This window comes from Rhincodon typus, chromosome 7 (assembly GCF_021869965.1).
Source record: "Rhincodon typus isolate 14 chromosome 7, sRhiTyp1.1, whole genome shotgun sequence".
In the NCBI taxonomy this organism is placed as follows: Eukaryota; Metazoa; Chordata; class Chondrichthyes; order Orectolobiformes; family Rhincodontidae; genus Rhincodon; species Rhincodon typus.
Genome location: NC_063338.1, coordinates 55,484,963 through 55,498,412, shown reverse-complemented (window position 1 = coordinate 55,498,412; position 13,450 = coordinate 55,484,963). Strand labels below are relative to the sequence as shown.

The 13,450-nt window shown below is 36.8% G+C and overlaps 1 protein-coding gene across 3 annotated transcripts in view; it reads right to left on the bottom strand.

The window, feature by feature from the left end:
• The window catches only part of LOC109923490 (TRAF family member-associated NF-kappa-B activator), a 78,071-nt gene that overhangs the window by 18,195 nt on the left and 46,426 nt on the right, over positions 1-13,450 (bottom strand). For all 3 annotated transcript variants that reach the window (XM_048599547.1, XM_048599546.1, XM_048599548.1), the window contains 3 exons: positions 9,449-9,522; positions 4,127-4,242; positions 1,439-2,001 (listed from right to left, as the gene is read on the bottom strand). In XM_048599547.1, the coding sequence (XP_048455504.1) occupies positions 1,439-2,001; positions 4,127-4,242; positions 9,449-9,522 (753 nt within the window). The remainder of the gene's footprint in view (positions 1-1,438; positions 2,002-4,126; positions 4,243-9,448; positions 9,523-13,450) is intronic.

The following is a 13,450-nucleotide window of genomic DNA, read 5'->3' as shown; positions in this document are numbered from 1 at the left end:
CATTAGAAACCCAAGGAGTGTTTCAAAATTTCATTAAGGGTATTAAAGAAAAGAGATTTGAGTTGTCTTGAAAGGCAGTTTGTTAATTCCTTCAAGCTCTGTAATTCTTTTTAGCGACTTGATATAGTGGAGGATCTTACTAGGTCACTGTGGAGTTAACTTGATAGTATTCATACTGGTGTGGGATTAGAGTCAAATAAAGTCAAGGCTGGCAAAGAATGATCACTTCCATCTAGAAGGACAAAGGCAGCAGATGCATGGGAACACCACCATCTGTAAGGTCCCCTTCAAAACATTCATCACCATGAGCTGGAAACATATCGCCGTTCCTTCACTGTCACTGAGTCAAAATCCTGGAATTCTCTTCCTAATGGCATTGTGGGTCAACTTACTGCATATGGACTGCGGTAGTTCAAGGCAGCAGCTCACTACCACCTTCTTTTGGACAACTAGAGCTAGGCAAAAAATGCTGGCCAGCCAGCAATGCCCACATCCCATGAATAAATTAAAAAAGAGTGGAGTTATTTTTCCTTAGTAGTCTAGGAGGGAGGTCTAAAGCGATTTTGGATTTTGATTCATGTTGTACTGTGTATAATCAGGAGGATAATAATGAAAGCACTTTGTTCAGAGACTGGTTAAAAATAATGATACCTATAGAAACATTATGTTGTAGCAGGGCATCTATGATGTCTGTTATTAGTAATACTTGTTTCTGCATCTTGAGCTAAAAAACATTTCTTGTGTATTAAATTGCTGAAACTGCAAGCTGATAATGGTGCAGTGAGGGAAATCATATACTTGGACTTGAATGAACAGGTCAAGCAACAGTCTGCTTCTCTTAAACTCATCAGTTTGAAGGATTAAGAAATAAATGCTAAAAGTAAAGTTAGAAGTGAGTGTCCTCAATGTCAAGTTAAATATAGAAAGAGTGAAACAGGGGGCAAGAAAGGTTGGAATGAGAGAGACTGAAAAGGAATGAAGTTTCAGTTTGACATTTTTAAGATTCCCAGCAATTAAATTGTTGGAATGTAATTCCACATTGATAACAGTTAATTTTCAACCACCAGAAACTGAGTGGCAATAATTATCTCAATAATTAGGAATACTTGCAAATGAAATGACAAACCTTAACTGTTTTCGATCAAGTTTTTGTATTATCCCACACGTACAGCACCTGATCATTCAACGTATGTCAATGGGTGAGCAGTTAATAAAATATGACGTTGGCATAGAATAACAATGCAGATTGCAATTTTTGGATATTGACATTTAGCCACATATCCACTCATTTGAAGCTGTACTGTTTATACAGAGAGAATTGAGTTGAAGCCTCAGCATTATTTTGACCACAAATTCAGATCCAAAATATGGACTCATGTCATTAAGTAACAAAGAATGCAATTGAAATACATTATTTACAGTGCCGGTTTTGACTTACATGTTGTGGTCCTCTGATCACTGTTGGTTCTGTTGAAACCATCTGATGAGATTCAGCACTTGGAAAAGGTTTTGATGGTTTAAGAAATGAAGGGCTTGAAGGACTTCTCAATGTGCTATTATCAATTGTAGTACCTACAGAAGCATTAATGTTTGCAGTCTTTCCTTGCTCGTCACCGAAATGGTTGGCTTTTGTCTTGTTAGTTGGTCCCACAGGAAATGTTTCAAATAAAGTGCATTGTTCCCTATTCTTATCTTTCAAGTCCTGGATATCACCTTGCAACAGTGCTTCTTCAACTTTACGTATGGGATCTTCAAAAGGAGTTTTTGATATTGTTTTTTCTGGTGCACTGTTTAGGAAATCATAGTCACTATCAGAAGGTGGGAATCTGACATCTAATTCAGACAGAGACTCAACTACTTGAAGACGTTCCTGTTGCATTCTGTACCCTTGTAATACAGCAGAGGTTTTAGATATATTTTCGTCCTTGCCAACAAAATGTTCTTCTACATGTTCTTGCTCTCCTTCATCTGTACACTGTATAGGCATTGAGAATGGCATATCTAAAGGAATCAAAAAAAAGACAACAATTGGATCTCAAACTATCTCGGAAAGCCAAAAAAAATTAAAGAAAGTAACACAGTCTTATACTTCAACTATGAACCTGTAGGGCAATGTTCAAGTTACTTATGCAGCCCCTTATATCTTCTTCTCTATAGCACATTAACAGGCATATGATATATCGTAAGTGTAAAACATATACTTTGTTACATCAAGGTCATACATTAAGTACTTGAATTAAGTTAAAAAATCTGAAATATTTTGTGGTGTGTATAGGGAGTAACAAATCACATAATTTAAAAAGTTAACTTCTTTTGGAGCATAGAGAATAAATATTAGTTTTTAAATCAATACCTATGAGGGCATTTAAACTTTGACCAATACACAGTTTTAAAATTGTTCTGGAGTTCAAAAACCAGCATCCATTGTTGGAAGGAAAACAATTTATACTGAAGAATGGCAGTTGATCAGTGACTACTCTTCTGAGATCAACACAGCAGCATGAGTTGCTAGGTCATGGAAACAAAAGCTCTAGTTCTTTGAACATCTTTATTTATAATAAAGAGCTTTCAATTTATATGATAGGAAGAATGATTGGAAAGTCTAGGATCAAGCATCTGATATCTTTCCTGCTAAATGAGGAGGTCGTAACTGGAGATTAAAGGCCTTTTCCTAGGCAATGAGAAATGAAGACCACCTAGACTCAAGATCACAGCAGCAAAGATTTCATGGGTGAGAATGGCTTAAGGCATAAGGAAATGAAGGGGACAACAGTAAATACCTTCAGCGCAAAATTGAGCCCATCATATTTTTAAAAAAAATTTAATTTCCTAGGATTGAATGGAGAGTAAACTTTAATAACTTAACCATAAAATTATTACAAGAAATTTCAACCTCATCCCCAAATCTCAGAATACACATGAAAACTGCTGTGCTTTTAACCATTTTCACTGTGCAGTTATTTCAAGCAATCCTTTTATTTGAAAAAGCCTACAAATATTGACATTTTATTACTGGTAACCTAACGCACTGCACTTCACAATAACAAAGAGTGGTTCAGTGCTTCTTCACAGAAAGAGAAAATTTGGGGTGGGGGCAAGGACAGTGGGCTTATATTTTCAATGGCTGCTTAAGAGTTGCATTGGTATAGTTTACCTAATTTCCCACAAGCCACGGGCAGAATATTACTGGGAGCACCTAAGTGCACAAAACAAAGCAAAAATTATATTTGTTTCATAGCTTTATTGAAGCTACTAGAAGTAAAGGAATGTTTACACCACGTTCCAGTTTATAAACAACAAATTGATAAAATTAATCTTTATTAAAAAGTTACATATACCAAAGTTGTGAAATCAGTACACGTCATGTTGAGTCAATCAAGATTTATGGGATAAAAACGTGAAATAATGTACCTTACATTTTAGTGTCGCTCAACATTTATATCCTTTAAGCTAAAGTTAGCTTAATTTGTTCCATTAGTCCCACTCCCTTATTAAAACTTCCATTTTATCAGTTTCTGTAATCATTATTTCATTGGTGCAAAGGCAGCCATTACATTTTTAATATTATCAAGTTAGAAAAAGGAGAACAAGTATTTAGTTGATAAAAAAAACTCAAGTCTACAACGGCTAGTAAATTTCAAATAGCCTTTTGAAATCATGAAAATTAAACTTTGATTTTAATTTGTTCATCCTCCCCCAACCCCACCAGACTCTTGTTTCAATATTATTAATTTTTTGTAAACTTGTGTCCAAGAGTTTAAGATATTACTGCCAGGAGTAATGAGCATTTCTATAGGCTTATATGAATTACAAACTACACAGCATGATTAAATTAATGACCAGCCTTCTGTACTGATTTTGCAAACAATGTTCAAAAAAATCTTCAGATATTTCTTCTGTAATTAAGTGTTCGCCCATCAGCCTTTTTATGTAAAGACTGTAGTTGTATTTTCACCATATTTGAAACAAAAAAAAGGGTTCAAATAATGGAGACTTCTAAGGAGAGATACAACATTCTACTAAGTGGGGAATAAAAATCAGGTAATTATCTTTGCATTTTTAAAGATTCCATTGGATTCCCCAAACGATTGAAGTACAATGCAAAGAAAATGTGCATAGTACTCACTTATTACTTCTTTGCTGTAGTTATATTTACTCAGAAGTTCCGTTTGTTTCTTTGTTAAGGCAGACAGTTGTTTAAATTCTTGACAAATCTCTTGAAAAGCAAAGTCCAACCTCTCTCTGTAATACAAGTATTGGTATGTCAGAAAAGCGGTTTAATGTTAATTTTCCGACATAAATCACTTGCCATTACACAGCCTTCTTCAGTAGAAAGGAGGGACGTCTAGGTCTCAGACTTGGCCGTGACCACAATCTATTCTGTTACATGATCAGCTGACAGAAGGTGCGCTTATAGCAAAGTAGAAAACTGCCAATTTTTCACATTTCCTGAACCTGTGATCATCTGGTTGGGAGGCAGGCCACCAGGTGGTGATAAGAGCTACATTTTGAATAAATGGCTTTATTTCTTTGTGAAGGTACAAATACCAAAACCGTTTTACATCTAAAGCTAAAGGATTGATACAAATGACATTTATTGCAGTGGTAACTTATAATATTTCGGAACTAAGTATTAGTTTCACGGGAGAATAATGCATTTGGAACTAATTCCTCAACACAGAAGTCGAATGTTTTATAACCAGTCTATACTGCCAAGTTTGTGTCCAATTTAAATTTGGCATTTACAATGATCCAGCACTAGACTGGCACTATAAATCCTGCTGAATTACTACTTCAAGCTCATACCAGCATGGCAAGATAATCACCCCTTCAGGGGTTGGTATCAGGCCAAGAGGAATTCAGAGGTACTTCACTGAAGACTCTGCATTTCTGCCAATCTGGCTTCACTATCCTGGCACCCCTTATACTCATCTATAACATATCTGGTCTGCATTCATTGATGTTTTATTACTTCCAGCTAATAACTGAATAAAAGGATTTTTTGAACAATAAGATGTGCTCCAATAATACAAAACATAAATGAAACAGTTCATTTTCTTCTCACAAATATGCTTCCCTCTGAGGTGCAGTTTAATTTCTAAGGCATGAGTACCTAGTCGAAGACACCAAGAGACTAAGTCTAAGCCTGTGACAGCGGACCTGTGGTCTATTATGGGCATCCCAGCCCAATACTTGCTACCCATACACACACACAAGAATGTCATGGTAATAATGATGAGGATCAAGATTCTTTTTTGACATTATTTTCTATAAACAAACTAAGAATATAGAGGCCTAATGCAATACCACAGTTACTATCCCGCATGAGATCCGCTACCATGCACAGAAATGGTGCCTTCTGCTCTATAGGCCATAAAGTAGTGCCTTTTGCACATTAAATTATCACAGGAGCTCAATTTAGATATATAGTGATGTCAAAAATTGTTGCTGCAAAATACATTGTTGAAAACTGGACTGTTAGACACCACGTTCTTAGATTAATTGTGTCCATTTTAAAATAAGAGCATGATCAGACACTGATGGGTGTTTGTGAAAGTTAGAATAAATTTTAACTGGCATGTTGGCAGAGTTGGCGGGTGGTGCTGTTGGCAGAGTTGGGAAATGGGTCCGGTGGTGGGGTTGCGGGGGGAGCAGCGAGGAGAGCAAAAGTAAGTGGAGGAGAAATGGAAAACACTTATGAAACAGAGAAAGATCCTAATCGAAGATCAGAAAGGAAGATAGATGAAGAAAATGTAAAAAAAACTTTAAATAAAAGGTCAATGCATGTGCAAATTTGAAGAATTCACTTTTTTTTTTGCCTTGACTATAAAGTAACAAAAACAGAAGGAAAACCAAGGCCCCAGAAAGAAATCAAATTGCAGTTAAGTGGAACAAAATGACTGTCAAGACGTGAAATCACTGAAAGATATTGAAATGCAAATTGTACAGGAATGAGGAATAGTTTATTAAGAAAGAGAAAAACATTAACTTCCATGACAATAAATCATATCTTTTAGGTTTATCATCTTAAAAATGCTACTTGTAGAACTATATCAAATTAAAAACTGACAGCTGGAATGGCTCTGAAAGTATAAACATGGTGGGCAATTTCTTGAAATTGCAACCTTTCAAATAGTTAATTAACTGGGAGATCTTTGCTGACCTAGATTTCAGCTAATTAGCATGCTTGCATTGTTTATTTAAGTCAATGAGAAAAGTGGGACACTTGTTCATTCTACTATAGCCAAATGTAATACACTGCTACTTTTAAATTATAAACAAATTATTTTTCTCATCATCTATAGAATGAGATTGAAAGCACTGTCCCATTGGTAAAGTCCAGATCTATAAATAAACATTCCTTTTAGCAAATGTTACCTGCAATGCTGGAAAATGGCTTCGCACCCGCAGTACAAAGAGACAATCTGTATTATATTTTCAGAATACACAATATGAAATGCCAGAATGGATACTCCCTGTCTTTACAAAAAAAAGTACCTGAAAATCCACTAAACTGATACTAAAACTGGCTGTCAAAAATGCAACCCCAAACTTACTGTATAGACAGTAAGTTGCTTGGCAAAGCAGCATATACAGGGATGTGTAAATTCATTTTTTTTTATTGTTCATTCATTTAGGTACATTCCGATCGACTTTCAGGTCCAGAATAACACTTAAAAAGGAGTCCCAAAGTATACTCTCTGTACCTAAATTTGAAGCAACAAAACTGATGTTTTGAAATATCTTTGCACAAGTTATAACTCAATCCAACCAAATCTTTTGGGTTTAATCTCATTGAATCATTGTAAACTCCCAGTCTTGTGGATCTGCAACTGCAATTAAAAGCAGAGTTAACTTTCTTCATAAAAAGTGCATCACAGGAGCTGAAAAGTAACAGCACAGACAAATCTGTGTAGCTCCAGCAAAATATGGTTGCTTCATTTAGCATCATAGAGCACTCCCTGCACAACAGCCATCTGGATTGTGTGAAAGATAGCGGAATGTAGGGTATGCAGGGTAGTTTGAGCTTAGTAGGATAATTGGTTGGCACAACATCATGGGCCGAAGGGCCTGTACTGTGCTGTACTGTTCTACGTTCTGTGTTCTATGAAGAGTAAAGTTCATGAATTATGATCAGTGACATTGAAGCAGGAAAAATTATTTTTCATCTGCTGAGTACCTGCTAAGGTAAAAGTAACCATGATTTCTGAACATAGGAAAACATAGACACTACATCAAGTTTCCTCTCAACTTACTACATTTGATGGAGACTGCATACAAAGCATCAAAATAAACTTGTAGCTCTTTACTAGGTTCATTGGCAATATTATAGCACAGCAAACCCTCCAACTGCAACTTAAAATGTGAATTATCCTATTGTCATTGCCTTGTATTTTGTAAGACACAGAAGTGGAAAAAAAACATAAAAGGATTTCAATTACAGGGCAATTACAAACTATCGTAAGAATGGACAAACCCTCCAAGATACATTCACATCACTGAGCATGAGCAACGGTATTAGAGCCTCAACAAAAGCAGCACGCAGTTGGGTTTCTGGAACACATCTTCTAAGAGATAGACTAGCTCCAAGTAACAGTGACAAAGGAAACCAATTAGAAGCAGGTGATCAACTATCCTGCGAAGAAGTGCAAAACAAAGAACAGGTATACCTCGTGACTTGCTCAACAGTTATCAATACGTAGAAACATAGAAAATGGGAGCAGGAGTAGGCCATTTGGTTAATCACCCTACTCTGCATCCTGTTACCACTTTCTCCCATACCGTTTGATCTCTTTAGCCCTAAGCACTAGATCTACCACCTTCCTGAAAACACCGCTTTCTGTGGTAGAGAATTCCACAAGCTCATCACATTCTGGGTGAAGAAAGTTCTCCTCATTCAGTCCTAAATGGGTACTCCATATGCTTAAACTGAGACCACTGGTTCCGGACCCAGTGATCATCGAAAACATCCTCCTGTGTCTTCCCGATCTAGTAAGAATTTTATCGGTTTCTATCAGATCTTCCCCGACCATTCTTCTAAACGCCAGTGAATACAGTCCTAATCGATCCAGTCTCTCTTCATACATCAGTATAATGCATACCATTGGTCAAATTTGGCATTCAGAATATTAACTCTTCCTCTCTCTTCAGAGACTTCCTCATCTGCTGAGGTTCTCCAGCACTTGGTTTTCATTTCCTATCTCCAGCATCACAGTATTTAGCTTTCATCCTGATCTGTGCAAACTGTCTTTGTATTTTAATCTTGCTATCAGGCTGATGAATTTGCATTACACTCTTTCCAAAAGCAAATATATCTTTCATGAAATGAATGCAGTAGTTTAAATTAGTGTTCCCAACTTTTTCAGAATCAAGGCACACTTCAATGAGATAAACAATTCCATGGAAGACCAACATTTTTCAGCTGGATTCATAGCTCATAAAGGTCACATTTATTTGCATTTACCATGATTATGGGCTTACGAGAGAGGTTTGCAACAGTGCATACAACAAATATACAATTTATACATTTCTTCTTAGAATCGATTCTAAGACTTCGATTAGTGCCTAACGGTCTTTAACTGAATGGTGGCTTAAAAATTCCAAAAATATTCGCCCTCAAATCCATGCAAATGTGTCCAGTCAGGCAGGCCAGTTCAACAGTCATTCAACAATTGCTCCTACTTCTTCACTGTGCATGTTCAGTTTCTTTTCATCACGGAGATACAATCTTTGATCTTTGCGTGTGCAAACAGACTGAATGTTTGGGCCTGCACATGTGCAAGCAGGCAGATTTTCCACTTTCTGTGCATGCATGGTGCCAAATTTCCATACAGGCACAGTATTGGACATCTATGTGAAGTGTCGCTGCTTTGAGAACCTCACAGCACACTTCTCATCTTATCACAGAACAGTGGTTGAAAACCTCTACTCTGAATAGAGACTAACCAGAGCTTTATAACAAAACTAACTTCCAACTCCAGCTTGAAACGGAGAACAATATTCCAGCAGCCTTGAATTCTTTTTCTGTTTGTACACTTAGCTGTTTCAATTATGAGTCTGACATTTCTCAGTTTCTCCACAGTTCTCAACTTATTCTTAGCCAATCTACCTAATTTGGCCAAAACCCTTTATATATAACCAGGTAATAATTGTGAAAATCTGATAGTAATTATTGGTGTCAAGTGTGTGAGATTCAACAAATTAGGTACCAATTTGCAACTTCAAAGAATGCTATTGATGCTGTAATGTGAGTGCTCATTGTCCTGAGCTTCCTCAATATTGCACATTTGATCAATATAACCAAAATATATTTGTCACAGCCATTAAAGTACAAAGAAAATAATTCGGCTTTTCCTACTATAGTAATCTTTATCATTGATTATGGGTTTGTTACCAAAGCATTTTATTTATTAATACAATTTATCTATTGAAGGAGAAAAAAACATACTTGTACAGAGGATGCTCAGTCCCTGTCAAAGGAACAGCATTCTTTGATGATGATTCAGCCATCTTCCGGTTTACCTTGAAACATAAACATTTTTAACAAAACTAACTAAATTTTGTTTTTTGGTATACATGATAGTTAAAAATAAACAATGAGTATAAATCATTGTATGACTGGAGAGAACACAGCTTAGTTACAAGATATATATATTCTTACAAACAGAACGTATGTTAGATAATATATAGTGAAAATAACAGCTAATGCAATGCATGCTGCAAGGCTGGAACTGCCAATTCCAACTGACTGAGCATGTAGATGATCAGTGAGCACCATCTGCTGAAATTGTGTCACACTACAAGTTTAATTTAACATATGATTGATCAACTCTTTACCCTAATGTACAAGATAATTTGAAAGGCACATTTAAAGCTCAAATCTGCATTCCAGTTAATTTATATTGACCTCATGTTGCTGGTACTAGACAGACCTTGGAGTTTTAATGAGCGATTTATCTGCCGAAGAGGCAACAGTGCCAAGGTCGAGCCTTTCTAAACCACCAGTCTCACAATATTCAGACAGAAGAAACTTATAAGTAAAAAGTTCTAGAATTTTTAAGCTGCAGGTGTCTTGCAGGCTGGATTGATACAGCTTAGCCTGTGTGAGGCCTTTAGTCTTACACTACACCTACTAAAATATTCTCTGCAAACTCCAGTTAACTTTTTTTTTGGAAAGATATTAACATGTTCAGACAGATTGAGGCTTCCCCCTGCCTCTGGATTAAAACACTAGGCTGTTCATTTAAAATGTTTCCATGGTGGTACAAACCATGTTTAACCTTTGCTCCACCATCTGGCTCACATTCTAGATCACTTATGTGTAGGGACAGAGGCCTATACTACCAAATAGAATAACCATATTCAGATGCAGAGTAGGAGCTTAATATCAAAGGCGAAACAGTAATTTCTGTGACCAGTGGCCTACTAGGCTATTACTTGCATCTCACTGGAGAAAAAAAGTGTAAAAGACAAACAGGAAGAGCAAGGACTTACATAAAGAAATAACAGTTCAATTAAAACAAAGTAGAAAATTGTGTGAATGTGATTTATAGACAGTGGGAGGCATTCAAAAGAGAACATGAAGGGGAAAGACAGTGAGGAGAGAGGCAGAAAGAGAGAGGAGTGAGAGAAGAAAGGAGAAAGAAAAAGAGAGGAGACAGATACAAAATACAAATTAGGAGGAAGAGTAATCCATTCAGTTCCTCAAGTTTACTCACCCATCTGATTGGTATCTCAATCTCACACTCCATCCTATCCATGAGCCAATTTGACACTCCTGTTAGTCAAGAATCTATCTACTTCTACCTTAAAAATATCTAAGTTACCCTGCTTCCATTGTTCTGAAGACTCACCATCTACTGAAAGAAAAAAATTCTCCTAATCTTAAACCCATTATTTATAACGGTATCCCCTAATTCTGGTTCCTCCCATGGGGAAACATTCTTTCTGATCCACCTTGTCAAATGCACTCAGGATCTTGTATGTTTCAATAAGATCACCTCTCTCTTCTAAACTCCAATGGATATTCGAGAATCAAGTGAGTGAACTTTCTCTGAGCTGCTTCGAATGCTAATACATTGCTTTCCTCAAATAAGGAGATCAAAACTGTGCACAGTACTCCAGGGTATGGAGACACCAACACCCTGACCACTGTACCAAAAAAATCACTACTTTCATATTCTATTCCCCTTATAATAAATTACATCATATTTGGATCCCTAATCACTTTCTGCACTCCATACTAACCTTTTGTGATTCATGTATCCTCTGACAACAAAATGTCAGACAGAGCTCAAACATTGAGACAGGACAGAAGCCAAATAAATAGAATGGAAAATTGCAAGTGTGATAGAGGTCTCTAACATATCATCCAGCAGGAATTTGGATATTTAAAATCAAAGTTTTTTTCAGTTTGTAGAATCTCCAGGGTAACAGAGTTTGTAGACATCTTTTCACTGTCAGAACAGAAAAGGTATCTACGCCACCCTAACTGGAAAGAAGTGCTAAGATTTTTCAGTAGTCCAAGAAGGACTGAAAATAGTCCATCAGGGAAAACAATGAATTTCTCTTGGAGAGAGTATCTGAAAAGAACATTACTAGGAAAAAGGCTGAATCTTTATTGTTGCTGTTTACGTAAGATTTTTGAAAACTACCTGACATTTATATCAGAGATCGTAAGAACTGAAATTTATATCCTTTTGTTCTCTTTTGTGTAATAAATTTGTATTCTTGAGTTAAAAGAACTTCAGCAAAGTCACACGAATATGTTCAGTAATTAATTGCCACATTGGCAACTAACAACAAGTCAAATTTCATTTTGTTAATCAATCTGGCCAGTGTCACCATAATCTGGGACCATGACACAAGACACGCAGACACAGTGGAGAGCGAGCACGGGCGGGGGGGTGAAGAGAGCGGGCCAGGGAACGAGCACGCGTGAGAGTGGGAACGAGACAGGGAGTGAGCGCGGGCCAGGGAGCAAGCGCGCAAGAGAGCAGGAACGAGACAGGGAGCGAGCCCGCAAGGGTTGGCCAGAAAAGGAAGGAAGGAGGGAGGGAGGGACGGAGGGAGGGAGAGATGGAAGGAGGGAGGGACAGAGGGAGAGGTAGAGGGAGGGAGGGGGAGGGAGGAATGGAAGGAATGAAACAGCATAAACAACCAGCAAATTCTAGAGATTTTCAACTTGCTGCTTCTCTCTTCATCTTTTGATTTCATTGGCTAATTTGAGCACTAGTAAAGTTGTCCATCATTAACATGCCATTATTATCCTAAAGAGATTCATCCCAATGTTTTCTATCTACTATTTTTGCAAAGCAATTCATATATGTAGAAGTGTTATCTGCATACCACTGGGATAGGCTGCAACATAAAACTACTTTTATATTTAACCTTTACAACTAATATTGTATTGTCAGGGTAGTAGGCCAACACAAAAATATAAACATGCAAATTTTCAAGATCCAAAACTGGATGAATCTTAGGTCTATAGCAACCATTGCATCTGATATCATAGAGTCACAGAGTCACACAGCATGGAAACAGGCTCTTTGACTCAGTATACAGTAACATTGCAACAAGTTCCATTTCACAAATAACTTAATTTAACTGAAACTAATATATAGTCCAAAAGGCAACAGAAATAGTAAATAAACACAAACATTTGTAGACTTCATCTGTACCAAAAGACAAATTAGACAATAGAAAAATTCTTGTGTTGACAGTCATGTGCAAGCACAATGGGTCTCAGGCTAACTCTGTTCAGAAATTAAAATATAAAATTTCAGAAATAAACAGATCCATTAGCAACCATTCAAAAAAGCAAATTAAACAAGAACTGAATTTTGGCATTCAGCAAAAATCAATTCTCCAATTTTACAAGACCACATGAGAGGGATAACAGTGCATATTTAAAAGGATAATAATGGAGGCTTAGTTACAAGGCATGATTGGTTAAGTGAGGTTATTTCATTTGGAACACAGGAGGCTAAGAAGAGATTTAAAGGAAGTCATATAGCAGGGCCTGGATAAAGTGAACAGGAAGGACCCACTTCCCTTTGCATTTAGGTCAATAATTAGATGGTAGTTATTTAAATAACTGGGAGAAGCATTAGATTTGAGCAGAAAGTTTTTCACCCAAAGAGGAATAAGGGCTCTGAACTCACTACTTTAGAGGGTCATCCGGACAGAAACTGTCACTGCATTTTAAAATTACTTGGATATACAATTGAGTATTACAATTGACAAGGCTACAGATCAGGAGTTGGAAAGTTTTATTAAGATGGATAGCTCTTTTGAATGGTATAAGCTCGATGGTCTCCTTTCCAGCCTTAAACTTCTGTTCCACTGATTCACTGGCGTCCCTTACACTTCCAAAGAAGAGAAATTGGACTTGAAACATTAACTGTTTCAGAGATAGTGGGAACTGCAGATACTGGAGAATCTGAGATAA